Source organism: Aquila chrysaetos, chromosome 15, assembly GCF_900496995.4.
Source record: "Aquila chrysaetos chrysaetos chromosome 15, bAquChr1.4, whole genome shotgun sequence".
Taxonomy (NCBI): Eukaryota; Metazoa; Chordata; class Aves; order Accipitriformes; family Accipitridae; genus Aquila; species Aquila chrysaetos.
Window position 1 is genome coordinate 5,339,872 of NC_044018.1, and position 26,439 is coordinate 5,366,310.

Genomic DNA, 26,439 nt, shown 5'->3' on the forward strand with positions numbered 1-26,439 from the left:
TTCTAGGACACAGTATGATTTTGTTCAGATGTTAACATCAAGATGAAATGAAACATGTCCCAAAGATACCTGTTAATTTCCAAAGTCTATGAAAGGAGTCTTGCTCAAATGTAGATGCCTGTGTTTAATTAAAGTAATTCCATTTCAGGTACCTAAATGACTTGGAGAATGTGGTCTTAATGGTCTTTGTAATCTTCTTTTCTTCAGAACTTTTCATCATCTTTCCTAGTAAACCTTGGTTTTAAGTTAATTCAAAGGGGATGTGACTATATAAGCCACTAATGCAGAAGACAGCCACAGCTATAACATTGTGTAGACTGCAAATAATTCTTAAAAAGAAACAAAATGTACCATTCAGTAGCATTGTCCATATTTCTTTCTTATATTGTAATCACACTTGACTTAGTTTTGGCACAGCAGTTCTTTAGATGCGTAGGTTGATAGATTAAGTTTCCTGTATTGCGTATGTCTATTAACATAGAATACCTGAAAAGAATGCTTCAGCTTTTATTACCTTTATATGCATAGGATTTAGTGTGATGATGGAGACAATATTACTTCAGAAGCCATTTGGAATCATGTCCAGGCTCTTGACAGCAGGATATGTTTTTAACCCATAGAAGGAAAAGAAACTACTCCCAAAGATTTGGGGGTTTCTCAATAAAACTGGAAGCACATTATTTATAGAAATAATTATTAAGGTCTCTGTCTGTGGTAAATTTGTGCCTGAACATTTCCTGTTCATGGTATTAAGACAAAGCCTTTTTGTGGGATGCAGTTTAAAAAGATTTGGGGCTTTTCCCTTTCTGCAAAAGGCCACAAGGTGTAATTCTGCACTGCCATTAATGAGGGCCTACGTATGTTCACAGGGATGTTGAAAAGGCACACGGAAGCTCTTTTGGCTCTTGGAGCCCTCTCTTTCTCCTACACATTGATGAAGGACATAATAAAGAGCAAATAAGATATTGGGATTCAGGTTTGAGTGGACACCCCGGCTTTGGCCATAAGAGGAGATGTGACACTTTAGTTCTCAGGTCTTTCCATGTGATAACATGTATACCACCACAGGCAGTGAAACAATGATTGAATTTCCAACCAAGCTGTCTTGAGTCAGCCCAAAAGACCTGAAGATTCGTTCTGATGTGCAATGCTTGGGGAACCACTGGTGCTGGAGCAAAATGGATTTGCACTGTGAACACAACTCTCCTTGCCCAGGGGATTTTCTTCTCTGAGTCAGGGAGAGATACACAAACACATACAGGGATACAGAAAAAAAGGGAAATAGTTTTGTAACAAAATTTGCTTCCACTAAGATTCCTTGACAGAAATAATTTTTAATTCCAAGTCTACTTTCTTAATGAAGTGCATTACTAGTCTTAAACACAAGACTCCTATTTCTGTAACAGGCTATTGCTTTAGACCACCTCAGGGTTTGATTGGGCTAAAGGCTAGACAGTACCTAAAAAATCCCTTTGGGAACAAGAGAAATGAGAGCTCCACTAGTCCAGAGCAGCATTCAGTGAAGATATTGAATTTTGGAACATACCCATGGACGTAATCTTCCCTTAAATGGTCCATGTCCAACAAAGGGTAAGAAATATATACTGGACATTTGTAAAAACCCACAGAATGCTCCTTTCTGTCATCTTTTCCAGGCTCAAAATGGTTATCACAGATGTTCCCTTCCATGACATCTAACATGTTCTTCTTGACATCTTTAATCAGAATTGATAATAGCAGGTATGCTGGGAATTAACTGTACCAAAGATCTAAATGAGGCCTTATAGAAAAGCATGGTATGGTACAAGGATATTTTTATACCATCTTGCTATACTGCTAAAATAGTGGCAAGCAACATCTCACCCTAAACATGGAAACACTTCTTTCAGATAAACTATGGAAATTAATTTCATTTTTAGTTGCATTTTTGTGTGTGACTGCCCAACAGAGTAGATCCTTGAAACATAAACCTTCTAAATAAATACACTTGCTAAATGCATTTGCTATGGCAGAAGTCTGAAGTGACTAAATAAAGGAGTTGTTTAAACTTCTTCTGAGTCACGCTTGCTTAGTTACTGTCTTTAGTACTCTGGGAAGAGCTACAGAAGAGCCTGGGTTTTGTGCTCTGTGTGCAGAAGTTAGGGATGATGGAGAGGGAAGAAAGAGCAACTGACTCTTCAAAGAACCAGTATCGTCATTAGGATGGAAGCACTGTTGCTCAGTGATTGACTTTGCACCCAGTCTATTCCTAGACATACATAGTGGAACCTTCAGGCTGCTGTTTTCCAAAGGTTGTGCTTAATGGCACAATATTTCCCTCAGTTTACTGGTAAAACTAAGGCCTTGGGAAAAACAAAAGTGAGGTAGAAATAAAAGCTGAGGCATCAAGTTTCTTTCAGGATTATTAATATGGTTTGGTATCTCACTAATGGACTCAAAATATTTATCAAGCATGTGATCTGAGGTTACACTGTTCACGAAGGAATTACCTCCCCTAGATAAATGCAGATGATACATAGAAAAGAGCACACTTTTGTTCAGGGTAATAAAAAAATGATATGCTCGAATAATTGAGAATATTTTCATCATATGGAACATGAGAAAACAATGTGGCCGATTACGTCTAAAACAGCAGTGGGAAAGCTGCCAGAAGGCCACTTTGGCCTTTAAGAGCAATGCATTTATTGTCTGTTCCATATGCGTAACAGGCCTGAAACTCCAGATGAGCATTTGGGCTTTCAGTCTGTGGCGGGCAGAAAATGAGACAGCTCCATCCATTTATAATGCAGGACTGCTGAACAGAAATGATTGTATGGTTGGGAAGGTGAAATTTCTCTCTCAAATGTTTTAACATCTCTAATTCAGGTGTCTGTTTTAATCAGTGAACAGGGATGTCACCCAAGGTTGGTCTCTAAGCAGGATGAACCTGGAGGTTACCTGCCACTTTAAAGACTAAAAACGAATTTTTAGATTGATAAATTTAGCTGAGATTAATCCTAATCTACGATAACAGTTATTTATTCCTGCACTGGAAAAAATCTATTTCTTTCTACATCTAATCCTCATCTAATTCTTTCTACAATCACGAAGTGGAACAAAACCAGGAACATCTAGATATTTGGAGACTGCACCCCCCATACAGGAATATTTTGGTAGAATGGGGTTTTGGAGGCTTTTGCGGCATCTGACTAGGTCAGGCTCTCTTTGTAGCCAACAAGAACTGAACAATACATTCAGAAACTAATTTACTTAAGATGGGTGTCTAAGATAGGAAAAGAGAAAGGTGTCTCTTACTCTCTGTTGACTATTGAGAGACTCTAGACACCTATTCTGTGCTAGGTATGCATCGTCTGGACATCTAAAGACAGGTGAGAGGAATCTGAAGTATGATTCTTTATATAGTTTATTAGTGCTTTTTGTTCTTACTGTGATAGGCTCTGGGCCCTGTTCTGTGCTAAGAAACCATTTTAGAAGATGCTGTACAAATGAGAACAAATGGTTGCTTTACCTCCTAGAGGGTGTATAGCTAGCTACCAGACAAGATAAAAGAGGGGTACAGATAAACAGGGGTAATAAATGGAGGTAACACGGACAAAATAAAATGGATTTGACCTATTTGTAAGACAATACCCACAGACTAGGGCTAGCTTACTGCACTGAAATATTTTGTAGGCATGAGAGCAAATAAGATCCAGAGACAGCTCCGCAAATGTTTACTGACCACTTTCCCATAACAAAACTAAAGATGCTGAAAATTTACCAACTAAAAGGTGAAAGTCATCGCCAGAGCCTGAAGAAGTCATGGTCAGAATCTGAAGAGTGGGTCAAAGACAAATGTTAGAGGGCAGAGAGAGGCTCTACATATCTGAAAAATGGAAACAAGTAGTTTATGACTGATGCAATGGAGCTGGCATGAAAATTTTGAGAAAGGTAAGGAATTGTATTTATATTAGCAATGCCAGGCATACAGACACATTATAAATGCCTGAGACTTAATGTGATTTACTAGAAAAGTGAGGTTTAGATAATCATGTTTTCTGCATGCGCGACCACTTTGCTTCCTCAGTGGATGTGATTTATTTCATCAACCTTTAGACATCTTCAGTATAGAAGTCTACAGCTGAGTTAGTTGCTCTAGGCTTTATTTAGAGAAAATGAAGTAAACCAGACATTTGTAGGCTTTTGTGGATATAATCTATTTTAGATAAGTAATACAGGATGAAATGATTCACATCCTGGAAGTGTCTATTTTTCTCCATATGCTATCAAGGGACATGTGCCTGACTAGCTTCAATGACATCAAAGAAGTTAATTTCCCAAATTTAATGACAATGACCAGCCAGAGCCAGGCATAAAAAGAAGACACTTTTGGGGTGAGTGGCTGGGGCAAGTTAGCAGATCAACTTTTACTAACCATTCAAGAATTTATGTGTCTTTCTTAGATCTTATTTTAACAGTAAGCTTAATACTGGATTTTCTGATTAGGGATAACAAGGCATTGCAGTTCAGCATAATACTAAAATGAATTCTGAGAACAAAACAGTACAGAGTAAACCGAGGAGAGCTCACCAGAAAAACAGTTGTTTCCTCTCAAGGGTCAATACTGGGGCCAATGAGACATCTTCATTAATCACGTGGGTGATGGGACAGAGTACATCCTCAGCGGGTTTGTACATGGTACAAAACTGAGAGGAGTGGCTCATACACCAGGTGGTTGTGCTGCTATTCAGAGGAACCTCAACAGGATGGAGAAATGGACCAACAGGAACTTCATGAAGTTAAGCAAAGGGAAACATCAAGTTGTGCCCCTGAGGAAGAATAGCCCCATACATTAGTACATGCTGGGGACCGACTGGTTGGAAAGCAGCTTTGAAGAGAAAGACCTGGAGGTCCTGCTAGGCAACGAGTTGAATACGAGCCGACAATGTATATTTGTGGCAAAGGTGGCCAACTGCATCATGGGCTGCAGAAGACAGAGCGTTGCCAGCAGGTCAAGGGAGGTGATCCTTCCCCTCTACTCAGCGCTAACTGGAGTGCTGTGTCCAGTTCTGGGCTCCCCAGTACAAGAGAGAAATGAACATACTGGAGCAAGTCCAGAGAGGAGCTACTAAGATGACTAAGGGATTGGAGCATCTCTCGTATGAGGAAAGGCTGAGAGAGCCGGGTCTGTTCAGCCTGGAGAGGAGAAGGCTCAGGGCAGATCTTATCAGTATGTAAAAATATCCGATGGGACTGTGTAAAGACAACGGAACCAGACTCTTCTCAGTGGTATCCAGGGAAAAGATGAGGGGTAGTCAACACAAACTGAAATACAGGAAATTCTATTTAAAATTGAGAAAAAAACTTTTTTACAGTGAGGGTGATCAAACACTAGAACAGCTTATCCAGAGAGGTTGTGGAATCTCCATCTTTGGAGACATTCAGAACCCAACTGGACTCAGTCCTGAGCAGCCTGCTTTAAGTGACCCTGCTCTGAGCAGGAAGGTTGAAGTAGATAATCTCCAGAGGTCCCATTCCAACCTCAACTATTCTGTGATCCTCAGATCAATGTAACTAAGGTTTCCAGCAAGAACAGACTTCTGCGAGAGCAAAAATTTTAACTGAAGATAAATGAGATCCAAAGTCTAGAAATGGAAGGCATGGAAATTCAGACTAGAAGTGCTTTATGAAAATAAATGTATAGTATCATTGACCTCTAACAGGAGATTGAATTCTAGAGCCAGAGAGGCAATTTCTAAGTCTGTGCTTATGTAATGCATGTTTTTGACAGTCAAGCCACTTTTTATCATCCATGGTACACATTTTAGCAGTTAGTTTTGCTTCAGAATCTTGAGGCGGGAGAAGGGGGTGTCAAGTGCTCTGTGCACAGGGAGGCAGTGGTCCTTCCACTAGAAAAGTCCTTTATATACAAGTTAAAGCCAACAAACAAGAGGAACTGGAGCTCCATGCCCAGTCTGAGTTATGGTATCATGTCATAACCAAAGTGCCCAGTACAGGCTAGGATCTGTGTGGCTGGGGAGCAGCCTTGCTGCAAGGGACACAAGGGTCCTGGTGGATAACAAGATGAACATGAGTCAGTGGTACATCGCTGCAACAACAAAGGCCAATCGGATCCTGCGCTGCATCCTCAGAAACTAGCAGAGATAAAGACATCATCACCGCACTCTATTCATTGCTTGTCTGGCCGCATCTGGAGTACGGTGTCCGCTTCTGGCACCCACAGCTCAAGAAAGATGCAGACAGACTGGAGAGGGTCCAAAGGAGGGCCACAAAGATGTTGAATGGGCTGGAGAACCTGCCCTCTGAGGAAAGACTGAAGAAGTCCGGTCTTTTCTCCCTGGAGAAGAGAAGGCTCAGGAGGGATCTCATCACAGTATTCCAGTACTTAAAGGGCAGCTACAAAGAACATACATATTTCTCAACATAAGAAATAAATTTTTCACAGTGAGAACAATCATGCAATGGAACAACCTCCCCAGGGACATGGTAAAGTCCCCTTCGCTGGAGGTTTTCATGATGTGATTGGACAGGATGCTAGATAGTCTTATCTAGGTTCCCTTTCCCACAGAAGGCTGGCCCAGATGATCTTTCGAGGTCCCTTTCAACATGAGCTGTTCTATGATTCTATGATAATGAACAATAGGAACAATTTATAAAGTGTCATGACAGAATCTCTACTCACAGAAATGCTATTACAGGGTAGGATGTTCTGAATCATTCACTCACATTTATAGACAGCTCTTACACTGGAATAAGGAGTTGATTCAAGAGGTCTCAGTATATATTAAGCAGAGAGATGAATGACATGAGCATAACAGGATATAGTCTTTACCTTAGGATCCATGGTTCACTGATGACCTGAATGCAACCTTTTACATTACTAATGGTTATAACAATTATACTAGTAACACTTGCTTTCTGCTATAACAATCAGAGGTTCCCACCGTAATTAATTAAACTGTCATATCTGTCGACAAGTGAAATAAGACAAGTCTCATCTGGTGCCCTTCCAGTGTCAACAATATAAAAATCACACAACCTTAGAACAGTTTTGGTTGTACAGGACCTCTGAAGCTCATCTGGTCTAACACCATGTTCAAATCATTGCCAACTTGAAAATTAGATTAAGATGCTCAGCACCTTGTCCGGTTTTGAATATCTCCAAGTATACAAAAACTACCACCTCACAAGCCAATCTGCTTCAGTGCTTAACAAGCCTCACTGTAAAAATTATTTTTCTTTATATCTAGTCAGGCTTGCAATCTGTGGCCCTTACTTCATGTCCATGTTGTAAGAGTCCATCTCTGCCTTTCTCCCTTCCGACATAGTGGTCCTTTGCTAGGCTTACTCCAGTTTGTTAATGTCTTTCTTGTACTGGGGACTCGAAAACTGGACACAGTAGTCCAGACACAGTTTCAGAAGTTCTGAAAAAGTGGGTATAATCACTATTCTCAGTACTTGCACTATGTAGTGGCTAATGCAGTGCAGTACATGGTTAGCTCTCAGTGTTGCAAGGGAGTGCTGTTGACTGATATGCAACTTGTCGTCTACTCTTAAGTGTTTTTTTGTTAGAGATGCTCCCTAGACAATTGCTCTCTTCCAGATCTTTTCTGTCAAATCACTTCTTCAGCTTTTTGAAATTCATCTGAACGGCAGCCTTATTATCCAACATGTTGACTGCTCCCTGCAATTTGGTGTCAAGCCCAAACTTGCTGACGGTGTGTTCCTTTCCATATAATTATAAACCAACAAATCGCACCACTACTGTTTTGTCTGGTAGAGCCAATATACTAGTTTCCCAGGTCATGAAAAGCAAAAGATTGTTCTGAAGGCATACTTCACAAGGGACTAGGGTAGGAGTTGAGTGACTATGAGGAAGGAAGACCTGAATTTAAATAGAAAAATAACGACATTTTATATAAAAGCAGACAATGACAGCTGCTCTGGTCAGCAATTACTTGACACTTAATGTGGACAGAAGCAGTCAATGTGCACACAAATACCCTTCTGATCTGGCAGTATTTCCACCCATTCTCATTTTACCCTAGGTACCCAGAAATGCCGAAACAAATACATGCTTTAATGTTAGTGCACACAATAATCTTTTAATCTTTACCCAATACTGGATAAAAGTATCAATTACAGAAGTACCCTTGTCTCCTCCTTTGACTTTTACACTACAGGATTGATGTAAAGAAGCCATAGCATGAACAGGAACTTGGCCCAAGACTTTTTTTACCCCCACGGAAAAATCAATAAGCAAGAATCCATCTTGGTTACAACAATGTCAATCTGGAGACACCTCAGTAGCCAGCTGAGTTTATTTGCATTGCTAGAGATTAAGATCAAGTCTTACTACAACTGGATGCGTCAATCATTAGCAGAGAGCCTCTGTACCTGGCGTTCACATTGACTAAAGATTTCACATATAAGGAGCAATACATGCAAAACTCATTTCAGAGTACTTCATCTCCTCCAGTACAAGAAGTAAGAGGAAATAAAAATGGAACACAAGCAAACAACGTCCTCCTTGGAAGAATGTGCACTTGACAAGTGTGCTGTTTTATCTGGTCACTATTTGAATTTTATAATACCTGTGACGTTGAGTCACCTTGTCCTATCAGGAAATAGAAGAGCTATAAATCACCCTCCAGTGAAGAACCCCGGACACTTCCACAACCACCTGAAGAAGGACGGAAGAAACTTCTGATCTTTCTGGAAACAAAAGGTAGGATTTACACTGATTTGTTTGCTTAAAGTATTGCAATTTGTTTCATGTATTAAAATGCAACCTATTTTTGAAGACTTCTTGAACAATTTAGGACAGTCACAGAAAGAGGATTTTATTCAGTGAAAAATAAGGATTACATAGGCAACAGTGTAACACAAGCTGAAAAAAAGGGAGAGAAAATTGATGAACAATCAAAAACAGATGAAAAGCTGCCTGTATGCAAGAAAGCAGTACCTTGGCAGATTATATGTACATAGAGAAAGAGACAGAGACAGACTGAACATATTGAATTGGATATATATTCAGTTCAGTATATTCATTGCTATATGTAGCTATCGCCACTTATCTTCAGAGCGGGGAAATTACCACCTTGTGCAACTTACCGCTCTTGTGCAAAGTGACTTCTAAGTAAGACTTTGTGCAACAATGCTGTACAAGTGAAATGACAGCTTGTATTATTGCATTTCAGGTCTTTTTCAAGGATAATAAAAAACAATGGGGATGTTCTTTTGTAATAGATATTCAACTGTATGAATAATTTAGGATACACCTTTTTTTTTTTTTTTAGGAGGAGAGATGGGAAAAACATATTCACACAAGTTTTCTAAACTCATACAAACTAGGGATGCTAAAGCAACATCTTTCAGTGGCAGATCCCTGTACACAGATGGAGTTGCAGGAAAGTCAGTAAGACTTGGCACATGTCCTGATTTATGTTTGATTGAGGGGGAACAGGGGAGGGGGACAGAGAGACTGATTTTAGGACCAGTGCCTAGAAATTAATGCAGAGCAATTAAATTTACATCTCATAAACCATAAGCATTTGGTTGAAATCAGTGGGATTGCCAAAAGTATGTTAATATCTTGGAGCAGGAAACCCACGGGGTCTTAAAAAGCATTCCAATGGCATTTTGAAACTTGTATCATGTATTAAATTACCAATTACATTTAATTGTAAGTTAATTCATAGAAAATATTACAGTGAATGAATACTTTGCCCATGTCTTTAAGTTAGCTTCTGCAGTTTGGTTTGCAAAATAGAAAGTTTCACAATTTCAGTGAAGCGTTATTTTTCCTTTGAAACAGAGAATTTGTTTTTACATGTTTTAGGTGCAAAAAGGGTTGTTTTCTATTTGCATATCATCACATTTTGCACTCAAAAGACATATTTTTACTTGTAACTTGAGTACAGCTAAAAATAACCCCCACCTCTATTTATTTTCTAGTTAGAAATTAAGTGAAAAGAATAATTGTTCATGTTATTGGGAGTATAATCTTTTATTGCTAAACACCTAGGTCATAGACACTGCAAAGTTTTGTAATGGCTCTGAGAAATAAGTGGTAGAAAAGTTAGTAAGAAAAAAACCCTGTGATCCTAAAGCACTTCAAGGAGTCACAGGTGATGTCAAAATTAAACATAAATGACATATGGCAATAACAAGAACAGGAAATCAATGACTTATACTGCTAATTACCGGTATGTTTTTCCCCCAGATCAAATAGGTCTTTCCTCAACTACAAGTGCTTGGAATAAGCCACCCTATTTTGAAGGCTGTGAGAGTTTAATTGTACAGATGTGGCCAGTCGGTTCAGTTTTTTGGCCTCTGAGCTACAGCTGCCGATAGTCACAGTCCACCTCAACAGGATTTGCTCTTTAGCAGAGCTGGAGCAGCATCCCTGCCTACAGGCTGCGGACTGTGGGTTGCCTCCAGTGCAATGTAAGCAAGCTGGTGAGGAAAGTGGGCCTTGCTGTACCATTTGGAAAAGGGTAGTTTTTCTTACCCACATGTTCTCAACAAGCCACAGCACCTTGTGTTTTATATAAACTGGTTGCCTCGAGGTAAAGGAGCTTTGCTGAATATGAAAAGATCAGCAAACCCTATTGGCCTTTCCCCAAGAATAAATTAAAAGTAAAACCAGCAGCCCCTCAAAACCAAATAAGAAGTTAAGCTAATAATATATCTCTGTGGTAACATGCCCATAAATTCCCTTGGAGTGGGAGGCTGGGAAAAACGCCAAAATAAGTAAATTCCATTCTAGTCACCTGCTTGCCTGCCCAAGGTAGCTAAGCAGAAACAAGCTGAATATAAGTCCTATGACTGATTGGAGTGAGAAACCTGAACTTTGAAGTGACCTACATTACCTCCCGGATCACTGTGGTGGGATGGTACGGTGCTTTGAGTCCCCTAAACGAGTAGAGTCTTGGAGTCCAGGGTTTGGTGGTTTCTTCTTCAGTTAGAGAAGGCTCTCCTTTCTGTTGCCATTCCACACTACCTGTAATATAATCAAGAGTTGTCTTTAAAAAAATAAAAACAAAAAAGCTTTCTGAAACAAGTCTTTCCCAGGAAGCCAGTGCTGGTCCATTTCTGGTCCAGCCAGTTCTGCCCCAGCTTGCGTGCAAGGCTTCGCAGTGCTGGTCGCCCAAAAATAAGGGGTTTGAATCCTGACTCAGACACCTAAGTGTAAAGGTCTGCATTTGGGCTGAGTGTCTAATTCCCCTTTCAACCAATGCAGTCCAGACAAAGCAGGCAATGGGGAGTAGGGGAAGTTTCAGACTAACACAGACACAGAAACAAGCTAACAGCAGCATCCCACCCCAGCCGTTCCACACTGTGGCAAGGAGCAGAAGGCTTCCTACAGGAAGGGAAGTACAAATGTCCTCCTGTACTGTGAATTCAGGTGAAGGTATTCGGCCAGGATTACAGCAGGAAGTATGAGATGTACAAAGCAGTTGATTCATAGAAATTTGGAAATGCAGAGGGGGAATGAATTTTATTTTTTTACTTCTAAATATGGGAGGAGGAGAGAAGGAGGAAAGAAAGCAAACATTACTTTGCTATTTGAGAAAAAGCCAGGAAATACACAGACGAAAGATGAATTAGGTATTCAGAGAAATGAAAGCTCCGCAAAAAATAAATGAAATCCTCATTCTCCCCTTTTCAGAGATGATTCTGCCAGTGGTGTTCCTGTGTCTCACAGCTGTGCTGCCTCCATCCACTGGAGAGGTAGGATCCACACTTTCTACTCGGAAAATCTGGATGGGACCCAAGGCACTTGTGGTCTGACTGAATATGGCTTTTCCTATGCTCACCGATCATGTGCAGAAGGAGTCTGATTAGATATTTAGGATCTGGAAAGCATTGATCCTTGAAGTCTGTTTAATTTCAAAGCAGTGCACTGGTTCCACACTTGCACACTAAGCCATCTATAGACTCAGTGTTACTTGTGATTTGGGTCAGAGAGAACTATATATTTCAGAAGCTCCCATACGCGGGTCCAGTAATCTGGATCTCTCAAAGATCCAGCCCTCTTCCTCTTAATTCCTCACAGTTTTACAGGCAGCAGTTACCTAACTCTCTCCCTTTCTTGTCCTACAGGTCCTGAGCTATGTGTCTCTCCCTTTGCTCAGAGTCCCATCCTCTCGACATGTATCACTGATTTCCCTCAAACAGCTAAACAAACTAACATACTCAGTGCACACTTAGAGTGGTTCCTCCCAAGCCATACTTAGTCTGAAGTTTGAAGTTTGCTACTTCTGCTTCAGAAACACTAATGTAACTGAAGGCTTGACTACATTTCCCCCTAATTCTTCAATTTCTGCTCTCCATGCTGCAGTCTAGAAGACTAGTGAGAATGGTTGTAAAGAGGGAACTGAGTTCTTCACATGGTTATATTTTAATTAAAAAACACAGGAAAAGTTTGAGAAATGCTATCAGTTATAGCAGGAGTGGAAGAAAATCTATGGCATGAAAAACAGAGGCAAATTTTTTGTTTGGTGGGATGTCCTGATGAAGTACCACAAGAGGACTGTGATGATCCTGTGATTAAACAGGTTCCTTCAATAAAAAAACATGGATAGGCATGTTTAAAATATTGGAGAAGGGGAACACATCATAAGCACATTCATGTCTTCAGCTGATTTTTAGATCCTGTTTCCTCAAAACCTCATGAAGGAAATTATAATAATAGTAAAATATGTCTTATTCAGTTGCCTAAATTTAAGAGTCTACAGGCACATGAGGCATTCCAGGATATCTCAGCCATCCACAGAGGGTTGGCAGATATGACGCAGGAACCAGTGTCATTACTGCTAAGCTCTACACTGTGGAACCACTGAAAGTGTTGCTCCACATCGAAGCACCCCTAGAGATACTTAGGAGACAAAGCGTATCACAGTACCTCCTCCATCACAAGGATCATCTTCTCCATGGCTGATATAGTATTTTCATATTTTAATATTTCCTAGACAGGATACAGGGTCTAGTTACATTCAAATGAAAAAGAAATATAACATGTTCTTTCAATTTAGGAACCTGAAGGTTTCGATGCTCTGTCAACTAGCAAAGCAAGTCAGCAAAAGCTGATTGTTGACGGACATAATACCCTCAGGAGAGGAGTGAAACCAACTGCCAGCAACATGTTGAAGATGGTAAGTTGTGTGATGTAAATCTATTTTTAATCAGTAATGGACTCTATGAGAGATACAGGACCGTATGCAAAGTCACATTATTTTATTTACCCACAAATTCACTCTCCAGACCATTCCTAAGGATTGAGCATGGCCGACACCAAGAGAAACATAAAGCTGGGTGGGTGGCAAAAAAGTCTGGAAAGTTTTGTGGTGTATGAACAATAATGTCTCTTTCTTTTGGAGGAAAAAAAAAAAGGCAAAGGAGGAGCCATGGCATTGTTCATTTCTTTCTAATGTATTCTTCATCAGTCTTCACAGTTTCTATTCTCCTGGGTGCATAGTAACTTTATTCCTACTCCCCTTACCGCCCCCAAAAAGGGGAAGAAAACATTTTTGTATATGATTTTCTGATTTGAAGTGTAATTTCCAAATGTTGTTCCTTCATAAGGGATTATTAATTGGTACCTGTCTGAATGACTAATATCTTCTTCTTTCATTAAGGAATGGTGTCCTCCAGCTGCAAAGAATGCCCAAGAATGGGCCAATCAGTGTACTTTGAGTCACAGTCCTGGTAACATGCGGAGAACCAGTAAGTGACTCATGAGAGCTAACTGAATAATGTCATACAGGTTAACATGTTATTGATGTGAACAGTTTGGGGTTTTTTTGTTTGGTTGGTTTTTTAATGCCATTCATATTCAATGTGATTTTGTTGGTGTATGGGACAAAGGCAAAATTCTAAATATAAATCTATCCAGTAAGTGAGAAAAGTTCAATTCCATTCTCATCCCAATTACATCAGTTTTACATAGGTATATCCTACTTTCTTCAGTAGGTGAAGAAAAATCATAGTGAAAAAGGATATTCTCCCAAAATATCCATCAGAAAGAAGAGGATCTAGACCCAGTCAACTGCAGAAATCAGCTTGCATGTGGTGGATGAAACTGGGAAGGAAGGGGCAAAGGGTGAAGGTCTAAAACTGGTGGTGCTAAGCATAACTTCCAAGACAAGACTCTGGCAACTTGCAACTTATAACTATTTTGGAGGGTCATATAAACACTTCAGTCATTGGATATTGAAGTTACAGCTATACTAGGTCTACAATAGCCATGATCAGTGCCCAGTGTGATGTTGACTGACTTCTGTCTATAATGTATGTAAGTTGTGAACTATCCCTCAGTCCCCACACTTTTTGCCTAAAAACCAAATCCTCTGGTTCTTGCAAAGGTGAATCCCAGATGACAACTAATGTGTATGCAGTAGGGTTGGACCTGAATAAAAACAGTGGATGAAGACAGTGTAGACACCTTCCTGTGTACCAGAAGTAAGCTTTGAATTATCAGGATTTTCCCAAGATTACTGAGCTGTGACCTGAATAATGACTGGGTTGCTAACTTTCAAATAGCAAAATTACAGTTATGAATCTGTGGTGCAGATCTATACGTGTATCTACAGACATGCAGAAGGTCTGTCAACAACCAAACTACCAGCCAAACAGGCTGGCCACACTGGAAACTGGTCAAGTGACAACTTCAGTATTGACAAAGGGTGATGTCACTGAACTGGGAAAAAACCCAAGCCTGCTGTCCCATCTCGGATGAGAACTTCCATGGAAATCATACCACCTTTTTGCTGTCTTTTTCTCACACTTGTATCTTTTATGCATTTCTCAATACTTTTCTGTTTTCAGCTGTACAATGTGGTGAAAATCTCTTCATGTCATCCGCCCCTTTCCCATGGTCAGATGTTATTGACGCCTGGTACAACGAGAAGAAAGATTTCAAATATGGAACTGGAGCAAAAACACAAGGTGCTGTGATTGGCCATTACACTCAGGTAGATGCAACTCTTTTATATTTTAGGCTGAACAAATAAATATCTGTATGTTAGCTAAGCAGCTTTTATCCTCTCATTATCTTTAAAGGGAATAAGTACAATGGAGACATGAGAGTTATTCTGACAAAACAGGATGAAAACTTTCAAAGTAACAGAATTAAAATGAAAATAATAGGCTAAGTGTCTTTATGGAGTAAAGATACTGGTATTTCAAAACTTCAGGAAGAAACAAAGGGAAGAAACTCATTTGTTTGTTTAACATCTGAAAATTGCTCAGACACTGGAAGAATAAGGTTATTAAAGTACCAGGAAGGAAATATAAATGGGTTTGTTACAGTCTACAGAGTTCCATTGACTCAGAGAGTTTCCAGTTGGACAATGGCTTATGACAACCTCTGTTCACCGCACGAAACACAGGATATAAAATTTTACATCATGATTCCTACATCTTCTTCAACAGTTTTAATTGAATTAAAACATGTATAATTAAGACAGTTTAACTCAAATGTTTTATGTATATATATGTGTGATAAATTATTATCATTATATCCTAAATGTTCTTTGGTTCAGGGGTGAAATCAGCAGGAAAAAAATGGTTTTTTCCAGCGAAGTGGGGACTTATATTTTACTATAAAGGGTAAATAAAGTGACTTAACTTGGTTGCAAATGTTTCTGTAAAGCATGTTGTACTTAAATGATTTTCAAATGTATATTTTTTCATTCTCCCATGATTTTTGTTCTTATACCTACAGATGGTTTGGCACAATTCTTATCAAATTGGATGCGCTGTTGCTTTCTGTCCCAACAGTAAATACAAATACTTTTATGTCTGCCAGTACTGTCCCATGTACGTATTGATCTGATTCTGGAACTTCTTACTACATTACCAAAATTGGTCAGGAGATAGTGAAATTTCTAATAGGGCACATAACCCATAGCTGAGGAACAGGTTTGAAGAGTATATTAGGAATATGAAAAGACAGAAACATACTTATCAAAAGAATTGTCAAACAAGCAAAAGCATAAAACACATAAAAGTGACACTGATTTTCAGATTAAATTTCATTTGCCTAAAACTCCTAGTTTTCATGATAGTAAATCATAAATATTTTCCACATTCTACTTGAAATCTTGGTTCAGAAAGACATATTAACATGTACAGTACAGTGAAGACTATAATTAGTCTTTAGTGGGAATTTTAAGGCAGAGTGATGATTTCATAAACTCTCTAAAATTTATTTTCCCATTCACATTGTAATATATTGCAGTGGGTTGACCTTGGCTGACTGCCAGTAGTCCACTAAGCTGCTCTATCATCACTCCCTCTCCTCAACAGGACAGAGGGAGAAAAAATATGACAAAAAGCTCATGGGTCAAGATAAGGACAGGGAGATGACTCACCAGTTACCATCACAGGCAAAACAGAATTGACTTGGGGAAATTAATTTATTACCAATCAGAGTAAGATAATGAGAAATAAAAACAAATCTAAATTCCTTCTGCCCACCCCTCCCTTCTTCCCAAGCTCAACTTCACTCCCAATTTCTCCACCTCCTCCCCTTGAGCAGCACAGGGGGATGGGGAATGGGGGTTGCAGTCAGTTCATCATATGTTATCTCTGCCGCTCCTTCCTCCACACACTCTTCTTCTGCTCCAGCATGGGGTCTCTCCCACGGGAGACAGTCCTCCATGAACGTCTCCAGTGTGGGTCCTTCCCATGTTGGAGTTCTTCATGAACTGCTCCAGCGTGGGTCCCTTCCACGGGCTGCAGTCCTTCAGGCACAGACTGCTCCAGTGTGAGTCCCCCGTGGGGTCACAAGTCCTGCCAGAAAACCTGCTCCAGCATGGGCTCTCCGTGGGGTCAAAACCTCCTTTGGGTGCATCCCCCTGCTCCGGCATGGGGTTCTCCATGGGCTGCAGGTGGAGCTCTGCTCCCCCGTGGACCTCCCTGTGCTGCAGGCAGACAGCCTGCCTCACCATGGTCTTCCCCACGGGCTGCAGGGGAATTTCTGCTCCGGCGCCTGGAGCATCTCCTCCCCCTCCTTCTGCACGGACCTGGGGGTCTGCAGGGTTGTTGCTCTCACATGTTGTCACTCCTCTCTTCTGGTTGCTGTTGCACAACAGTTTTTACACTTTCTTAAATACATTATCACGGTCGCTGCTTGGCTCAACTTTGGGCAGCAGCGGGTCCAACCCGGAGCTAGCTGGCACTAGCTCTGTCTGAAACAGGGGCAGCTTCTGGTATCTTCTCACAGAAGCCACCCCTGCAAATTCCACCCTCCACCCCCTCCACTACTGAAACCTTTCCAGATAAACCCAACACATATATAAAAATTGTTTGACATATAACCAAAGACTGTAAATTAATATATGTATGCATCTGTATGATTAAGTTTTATTCTCAGATATGTTATAGTGACTTTATAGCTTATGTTGGTAATGTTGATGTTTCAGGGGGAATCTACAAAGTTCAATTCAGACACCCTACAAAGAAGGAGAACCCTGTGGTGATTGCCCTAATGCTTGTGAGAACGGATTATGCAGTAAGTTTTAAGCATTTTAATTGTGACTTGGGTAAAGTTGATGCTTTAAAAAAATACAATTAATTTATGCAAATGGAAGGGGGTTGAAATTATTTGTTCAAATACCAGGCCGAAAGCACTATTACAGAGCCACACTTCACCATGCTAGGTTCTTTACCTAGGTGGGACAACTTGTGGAGTGAAACCAAAGGAGTCTATGATAAGGGTGGGCAAATGTTAGACAGTCAGTCTACCTTCGGATGCAGATACCCTCCACTTTATGGATCAAGGTATTCATATGGCCTAGATATCTTCATTAAAGATGACAATGTCTGGGTCTCCATATGGAAACTCTCATGAATACCTCCTAGCTTAAGAAGATGCATTGACTGCAAGTGAGATCAAAGATATGTTTACACCAATGGTAGCACAGAAATCTGAGTTCCAGACTTCCAGCTGCAGTTTATATGCTTTTCCGTAACCAGGAGAGGCAATTCTTATCCTTTAATCTAGGAAATTCCAGGTAAGGAGGGGACTTCTTTATCTTTTTTCTTCTTCCTCCTTTGAACAATGGTGGCTGATCCAGTAGCATTTGCAACACACTTGATAAAAGCAAGTAGCAAATCTGAGTTTTAAGAATTCTAACAGAAAATAAAAACATATGGGCTGAGTCTCATAATGCAAGACTTAATTTCAATCTTCTGTTATGGAATTAACCTAATTCTCATCATGGGCTGTAGTATAAAGGAAGAAAGCTTCAAAACACCTTGCAAGTTCAGTGAGAAATCTTGAAAGAGCTAAGAATTTTGTATGTGTGGTCAAAGGTTTTGGATGCTGCTGTGGAGTAAATGGCAAGAAAGAGGAAAAAATTACAGAGAAAAGAAATATTGATGAAATATTATTCTGAAAGGAAATGCTGCATGTTTTCATTTCCCATTTATGGTTAATTTTGTTTTTCAATTCATTTTTTCCCAATCCTTAGAAGTTTGAATATGTTTATTCCAACTACCTTGGCAAAGTCTCCTGGATGTACCCATAGCTTCGTCAAGTTCACTGCTCTGCTTCCTGGCAATGAAAAAGTGAAATAAAATAAAAGGCTCAACTTTTCCCTCCTGGACATCCATCTCCTTAGTGACTTCTTTCACAAAACCAGATTCCATCCTGCCTCTCCACATTTGCAGAAGGACTAACTTCAGTCCAGTGACACACAAGAAAAAGCTGTAGGAGGATGTATATATTCTATTCGTATAATGGTCTCGAACATAGTGGAGATCTTAATTGAAATTTGGCATTTGGGTACCAGATATATTTAATGATTAGCTTCTCACATCTTTTTTTTCCCCAAAATGTTATCTAAGGAGCATTGTTTAAAGTTCTGTGGTTCCATATGTTTCATATGTTCTCAGCATAGATGGGTAGTCCTTGGTCATGCAACTAGTCTTAACTCGATCAACCTTTAAACTACTGCACTGTTAACAAGACCAGAAGATATACAGGATTGCTTGAAATATGTAGTTCTCAAAAGGAATTAGGAGAGCAGAGCAGTTTCCACTAGAACTGTTCCTGTTTAGAATCTTTGTCTTTTGCTGACATACATTCTACCGTAAAACACTCAGTCGTAAAAAAAAAAACTGGAGTTCATTTAATTAATGATCCTGTTTATACTATAAGATTGCACTTACCATAAATACAGGTAACTAAATCTGCCTTCTAATGAAGAAGAACTGTCTGAGAAAAGGGCTTAATTCACAATAATAGATAGCGAAGGGCGAAGGTCCCTGCATTTGGAAACTTTGCTTTTAATAATAAGCAGAGGTGTCTTTCAAAATTATTTTTTTTAATATCTGCTTTTGCTGCATCAATCATTAAATTACTCATTCTTCTCTGACCAATTCATTGTAATTTTCATTCTTTCTTATTACCATGAAATACAGTTCACTAAACTTCCACCAGTTTTGTGACTTTATTAGCATTAGGCCTTGAAGGGAGCCTGATTCCCTGATTTGGGAAGCAGGTGTTCTTCTGTACAGTCAACAGAGTGGGACTAAACATTATTTTAGTCTCACCTTACAATGGTTTCACATTCCAGTCCTCCTTTAGTAAGGAAGCTGCTGTCATGATTAAGATTCCAAGTCCCAGAGTCTTTGGCAGGGAATAATTTCAACACACATTTCTGACTCATTCATTCCGGTGACATTTCTCTTAGTATGAAAGACAAGCATTAAGTTAAAAGCCTGGTTTCACAATTCAAAGTGCTTATTGTTTGGGTTGTTTTTTTCTCATGCTTCTCCACAACTTTTTCCCTCCATGGTACACTGCGCTGTCATTTGGGTACATATGAAGTAGTAAATTAAGCAATACCAGGACAAAGGTGTGAGTGCTGGAACATGACTTACTGCACTCTTAAATAATTAGCACAGGTTCGAGTAAGAATGATGATAATGCAATAGCTAATCCAGTGTTGTTATCATTAAGGAAATGGGTAGACCTGTTACCCCAGTGCTAAAAAAGTGCATTTGCTATGAATAATGGGTCTAGAAATCTATTCCCTTCCATCATAACCCATACTATAAGAACTGATTTCTGAGTCACTCACAAGAAGAAAGAAGTAGTGTAACAAGGTAAAAATCAGCCCTCATACATTTCACCTGTGAGGACCCAGGGAACTAAAGGTCAATAAGGCTAATTTAGAAATCCAGGAAGGAAATTGAGCAAATTGTTTACCTGTCATTTTATAATCAGTAGAGTATAAAATACCAGCATGGACTCATCGTGAGCTGCTCTTGCCAAACCAAACTTTCTTCAGTGTGTAACTCAGACGAGTGGATGTTGTTTTGGCTTTGGTAGCATGTTTGACAAAGCCACAAAAGACATTTACAAACTAGGGAGATGCGGTTCAGATGAAAAGTAATAAGACATGGCACATACACACTGTTGAACACACACATCCGTGATGCTCCTGTGCAGGGGGCAGAGACGGAGGCCTCTAGCAATGCGGTTAGGTGTCTGCACAGACGGACGGTACCCACACCCAGAGCTAACTGCACAGTTCTCCCATGTGATGTCTAAGACCTTCCCCAGCCACAAGTCACAATCATGGTTGAAGACAGCTTTTGCCAATGTACGGAAAACCCTCACTGAATGCTTTTCTTGGGTAAAAGAGGGTCAGATCCACGTTCCCATTTGCCACAAGCACTTTTAGGGAATTTTCTTGGATAAAAACATGTTCTAGGTTCCCAGATTACTTCCAACAAACATTAAGAGCTGATTCTGTTCTAAGAAATATGCCAGAATTTTAATCCATTACAGTTCAGCATAAAATGAGTAACTGGTACTTAGGAGACACAAGATCTGGAGAGGTAATAACAATCAATAGATTGATGATGGTATGAACGACCCTTGAAGCAGGAAACCCAAGATGTCCTGTGCTGTGCTACAGAGACATTAATCTGTTCCTGTTTGCTTCAAGGAATCTTATATTCTTTTCTCTCCAAAGGGACATACCTTTGATGGGTGGAGCACAGAATGATTTCCTCACCTATCCCAAATAACATTTAACTTAGTGCTTACAGTACCTTCTTCATAAATGTTGGCTGTATTGCAGATTGGCATTGTATCAAGCCTCCTATCCCCTGACTCATTCTCTCACTACAAAGAAAACTGGTAAAAAGTAGATGTCCACCAACACTTTTTCTTCATTTAAGCATATTTTGGAAGGAAGGTGGCTGCGACCACTGCTTTATGTGAGATTCACTACTGGTGTTTCTAGGACATGAAAAAGGTTTAGTGACTGACTTTGGTACCAAATGGTCATGTTGCAACCAGGCAGTGCTGGTAAAAGACTTAAAAGCCATTATAATATGTAGAACCATAGAATGGTTTGGGTTGGAAGGAACCTTAAAGATCATCTATTTCCACTCCCCCCCGCCCCGCCATGGGCAGGGACACCTTCCACTAGACCAGGTTGCTCAAAGCCCCATCCAACCTGGCCTTGAACACTGCCAGCGATGGGACATCCACAACTTCTCTGGGCAACCTGTTCCAGTGCCTCACCACCCTCACAGTGAAGAATTTCTTCCTTACATCTTCTCTAAATCTACCCCCTTTCACTTTAAGGACATTACCCCTTGTCTGCTCCAACAGGTCCATGTCCTTCTCATGTTGGGGGCCCCAGAGCTGAACACAGAACGCCAGGTGGGGTCTCACCAGAGCGGAGTAGAGAGGGAGAATCCCCTCCCTTGACCTGCTGGCCACCCTTCTTTTGATGCAGCCCAGGATATGGTTGGCTTTCTGGGCTGCATATACTTCATAATGTATTGCAAGGCAGTGTGCCTTGTCCCTGATAGCTCTCTGTGGTCCCTGTGGTCCACACATCAGACCATACATTCCTTCTAGCACACCCTGGTCATTTCTCCATTTCATTAATGGGTCATTTCTCCTTTCAATGTGAAACCCTTGAAACCCTTCCTACCTTTACCAAGGATCCAGAGCGGACAAGTTGCTGCCATGGGTGGGCCCATGGAAAGGCATCATTTCCCATTCCTCCTTCTCACCTACTTCTGCCAGAGCTCCCTGCAGATAGCTGGCTGCTCTAGGACAGTGCCTGAATTATGTCCCACATCATGGGCCCTTGGTTCACTGTGGAAAAGTACACAGTTGAGAAGAGAGGAGAAGAGAAGAGAAGAGAATAAATTCAGTTGGAAGGGACCTACCTAGTCCAACTGCCTGACCACAAATTTGTTTAGAACTAGTTCCTCTCTAAACTGCAAGAATTCTCTCACATATGCAATGGTGTAACAGGAATAGTGAAACTTGATATGCACAGTTCAGCTAAGGCAGTATCCTGTCTCTCGCCGTCACAAAAATGTCCTTTAATGGCAGGTGGAAAAACCCTGTGGTAGGCAGAACTGAGTTTGCTCTTTCCCCAGATTTGATATCCAACAGTCATGACATCCTTTTAGCGCTGAAACAGAAACGAATGTCATTTTGAAAATATATCATCATTAGTTATGAAACTTCTGGATATTGCTAGAACCTATGCAGCCTTCTGAAAGCTGTTAGAGGGATGTATTTTACACCTCTGATGCTGTAAGCCTTGATTCACTTATTTTTTAGAATTTGAAGAAATGTTCTTGAAACCTGCAAAGCAAAAACACGCAGTACACTTTTAAAAATGTGCCTAGAGCCTTGATTGGTTTGACACTTTAAAGTGTTACAACAATGTTTCAATAGCGAGGATGGAAAAATGGTGAAGTCTTGTTATATGTGGTGGGTTGAAAAATCCCTCCTGAAACTGTGGATTGCCTCTCACTTAGACTCTTTCCTGGCTGCACAATGCAACACCTTTTTCCCAAAATTCAAGAAAAAGATATTGCATGTGCTTAAAAGTAACATTTGTTGTCTGTGAAAGGGAGTTGAAAGAAATAGTTTGTGTCCCAAGAAGCATCTCTAATTTTTAAATAACACCCTCATCACAGAGCTAACTTCCCTTAAACCAATGAATGTTTTGCATTTGTTGGCATTGAAGAGGGAGATCTATTTTTTTAATTAGCCTGACAGCTTTCAGCAAAGCTCTGCCTGGCCTGTATCATAAAGGCAAAAATGTACTTACTGCAAGAGACATCATCATTAGACAATACAGTTCACAAATATTAATGGTTTAAAATATACTAATTATGAAATACTTATGTTAATAATGAATTTTAACATCCTGTACACTATTTTTAATGTATCTATCAACTTTTTTTTTCCCTTTTTCACACTAAACATAAGTTATCAATATTTGAGGAAGCCAAGAAATGTAGGCTCTGCAATCACTACCAACATCCTGCTATGAAAGCACACATGAATGCATTGATCAAAATATGGAAAATTCCATAGTATTCAAATACAGTCTTGAAGAAAGTCCTAAGCATTGAAGGGAAGGACAGCCTGACTTTTTGAAATGCATGTCACGAGTAGCTGAAATTGCATGGTAGATAAAACTTTCCTTTCCTCAGCTAAGGCTAATCAGATGATAACTAAAAAGACAGAGGCTACAGTGAGCTTACAAAGATTGGGAGTATAGTACCATAATGAAGTTGCACTTACACTTCTCACACTTCTGAATTTGATGGATATGTTAGCCAAATACATTGATTTTTAGTATATTTTTTTCCTGCGTTTTTGCAGGACCATGTACATTTGGCTTTTAATCTTCTCTCACATAATTCTGTAAACCCAGAGAAATTAATTGGAATTGTAAGTTTACACAAGACCAAGAAATATTTGGGGTTTTTTTTTCCCATCCAGTTAATTCCTGCCAGTGCTGGTTCATCCTTCCATACTGTTTGCCTAACTTTTAACCTATCATATGTAACACTGGTTTTGTCAAACAGATTTCCTCTGAGGCTGAGTCATGACCTGCTACATACTATGCTGTATCTAGTACCAGACAGTCCACAGTCTGCATTAGCCAAGTTTTTATTCTGTTCTGCAAGAATAAAGACATCATAAAAAAATACAATGGACATTAAAAAGGCCTTAAAAAAATTGGGACTCTTACTTCAAATAGTAATCATCTGAGCAGAAAGGTGCCTTTTCTTCTTTTATGAAGATAAACCTCATTAATTTTCTCTGTAACAGTTAGCCACAGAAAAGCTTTTTAGATAAGTTATACAACAAAGTAATGAACATTATTCTCACTCTTTCTATGCCATTTTCAGATGGATTTCCTGACTTTACATGTGTGTCCACCTGCTCCGCTGCATCAGCTGGCTGGACAGGTAAGAAAGACAAGACAAACTTTAAAGAAAACAGAAATAACCTCCAGATAGTTTTACATATTTGTAGATTATCATAATTTTGCAGCTATAAAAGAAAACAACAAGTGTATACTCAGGAAATGCATGTTCACATCTTGTGAGGGACAGAGATCACCTGTGCCCTCAGTTGGCCCAAGAAATGCTGCAGAACCTGATGTTTTATACCCTGAAATCCAGCCGTGGCACCCACAATCCTCTGTTTGGCACCCAGGCTGCCCCCGCAGTGCCTTACGCAAGAGGTAAGTGTCTCCAAATTAGATGCAAATTGCAACAAAAGGCTGAGCAAGGAGTGGCCTATTTCGATTTAATAGGAAACAAGGTTTTAATCCTCCCACTCCCTCCGTGCTGTGGCACGCATAAGGGTTACAGATTTCCCTTGGCATGGCAGAGCTATCAGAGGCAGTTAGGACCACACATTTGGATTTAAGCAGCTCTATTTCTCCCAGAGCTGTCTATAGGGATCCTTTAATCTGGGTCTCAGCCTGTCCACAAACCAGCACTCGCTGTAATATATTAAGAATAAACCTCTTACTTTTTCAGCTTTAAGTGGCAGGGACTGTCCATTGCTGTAAGTATATTTATTACTCTGCCTATAATATGCTTTGGCCATAGTTTGCTAAGTTTATCATTTAGTATCAGTGCTGTATCAAACACTTTCTGTCAATTTTTCCATAAGTTTTGCTGTTAATCCTGTTCTGGCTGTTTTGCAGGGAGTTGTTTTACAGGGAGCTGGTCTACAACAAAAAATAACTTATCAAACTCAGTTATTTTTAGTCTGGGTAAGCTCCTCAGCAAAATTCACCATAAGGTCCAACATCAAGTCCTTTTGTTACAACTGGGGCTGTAAAAAGGTAGAAATGAGCTTTGTGGGAGGAGGAATGTTAAACTATGCTATTACTTCATGCATACCTCACGGGTGGGATTTCAGACATAATCTGTTAAAGTGCAGAGAGTGAGTTTGTAGGGGTGGAATTGAGGGATGGGGAAGCAGCAAAAAATTACTAGAACAAATCGTCTGTCTCATCTGGCAGCACCATGGAAGTGAAGTTACCTGGGATGGTTTACACAGGTTACCACCATCAGAAGAGGATGATCATCCTGGGTGCCACCATTACGTTTCCTCCTTACTAAGTTGATTCCGTTTTGTAACCTGGCAGAAAACTATCCACAGTCTGGCGGGTACTGAGACACGCAGACACAGAAAGCAATAGAATCTCCCGCAGCAACAGCGGGAAATTATTAGATGGTTCCAAATCAGCTGCAACCCAGGAATGTATTAGGAAGAGGTGGCTGAGCTCCCTTTTCTATCCTTTTGTCCGTTTCCCCACTTCAGCCACCAGCACAGTCCCTCCTCACCAACAGTGAGTTGATGTACCTGCAGTACTTATCAAGTAGATGTGCTGTAAAGGGAAAGAATTAAAAGGAAAGGATAAGGAAGGCAGGGCTGGGGTGAGAAGTGGTCCAACAGGGTCACATCTACTGCAAGAGCCGCTTTGGGTGGAGATCCCCCCAGTTGGGTGGGAGGTGACCTTGGAGCTCATCGCAGCTTTCTGCGTGAGCGGAAACAACACCTTGTCCCAGCACTTTCTTTGAAAATGCTGAGGTCTTCATGTCTGAACGTCTAACTGTGAAGAAAGAGGAAAACCACCTGACTGATGTAACAGAAACACCTGATGATATATCCCCAGTATGAGGAAGAGAAGAGAGTGCCTCAACAGCTGAGCTTTGTCCACCTGGGGCTGGGCTATAGTACAGACCAGACGTCATCATTGGGTAGGAAGATTTTCCTATCTATTCTTCTGTGACCTTTCTGGCTGTTAGACATGCAGAGCACAGTGGGGCTTTGTCACTCAAACCCTGATCAGTAAAGATCACTCAGCAAAAACACAATCTTTTACTGCACATCAAACAACTTTCTCCTTATCTTTCACACACCACCTCTCACGTAAGCAAAGACGAAGCCATTTAGCACCTAAATTTTCTGGAAATGTAATTTAGCAATCCCTGCAGCTATAAAGAGGGATTAAAAACCTCCCACAGGAGAATGGGATTACTGGGGATGTCAGTGCCTTGGTCTCCAACATGGAAGATGCACAAAACGTGATGGCAGCATGAGTCCTTCAGCTTCCCCAGGGC

General features: G+C 40.3%; 1 protein-coding gene and 1 long non-coding RNA gene across 4 annotated transcripts; one reads left to right on the forward strand and one right to left on the reverse strand.

Annotated features, from left to right (window-relative positions):
* Positions 1-22,030, reverse strand: LOC115351276. Of its 2 annotated transcripts, none has more exons than XR_005934027.1 (3): positions 21,972-22,030; positions 10,870-11,005; positions 1-1,228 (listed from the first exon to the last, which is right to left on the reverse strand). It is a non-coding gene; the product is annotated as an uncharacterized LOC115351276 (long non-coding RNA). The 2 variants fall into 2 exon arrangements; XR_005934026.1 differs by lacking the exon at positions 21,972-22,030 and adding an exon at positions 14,768-14,839.
* LOC115351275 (cysteine-rich venom protein piscivorin-like) lies at positions 8,626-19,388 on the forward strand. Of its 2 annotated transcripts, none has more exons than XM_041128835.1 (8): positions 8,626-8,728; positions 11,677-11,736; positions 13,041-13,160; positions 13,644-13,731; positions 14,833-14,978; positions 15,731-15,825; positions 17,433-17,521; positions 18,477-19,388. In XM_041128835.1, exons 2-8 carry the CDS (start codon positions 11,677-11,679, stop codon positions 18,488-18,490), a joined length of 612 nt encoding a protein of 203 aa, XP_040984769.1. In that variant the 5' UTR covers positions 8,626-8,728; the 3' UTR covers positions 18,491-19,388. The 2 variants fall into 2 exon arrangements, with proteins under 2 accessions (XP_040984769.1, XP_040984770.1); XM_041128836.1 differs by having other exon boundaries at positions 8,627-8,728; positions 11,675-11,736; positions 18,483-19,388.
* Positions 22,031-26,439: the final 4,409 nt, after the last annotated feature.

What these genes read in the sequence shown, in the direction of transcription:
- LOC115351275 (XM_041128835.1), top strand. Translation starts at nt 11,677, where the DNA reads ATGATTCTGCCAGTGGTGTTCCTGTGTCTCACAGCTGTGCTGCCTCCA. An exon ending in TGCCTCCATCCACTGGAGAG is followed by an intron (nt 11,737 to 13,040) that starts GTAGGATCCACA and finishes CTTTCAATTTAG; the next exon opens with GAACCTGAAGGTTTCGATGC. An exon ending in CCAGCAACATGTTGAAGATG is followed by an intron (nt 13,161 to 13,643) that starts GTAAGTTGTGTG and finishes TCTTTCATTAAG; the next exon opens with GAATGGTGTCCTCCAGCTGC.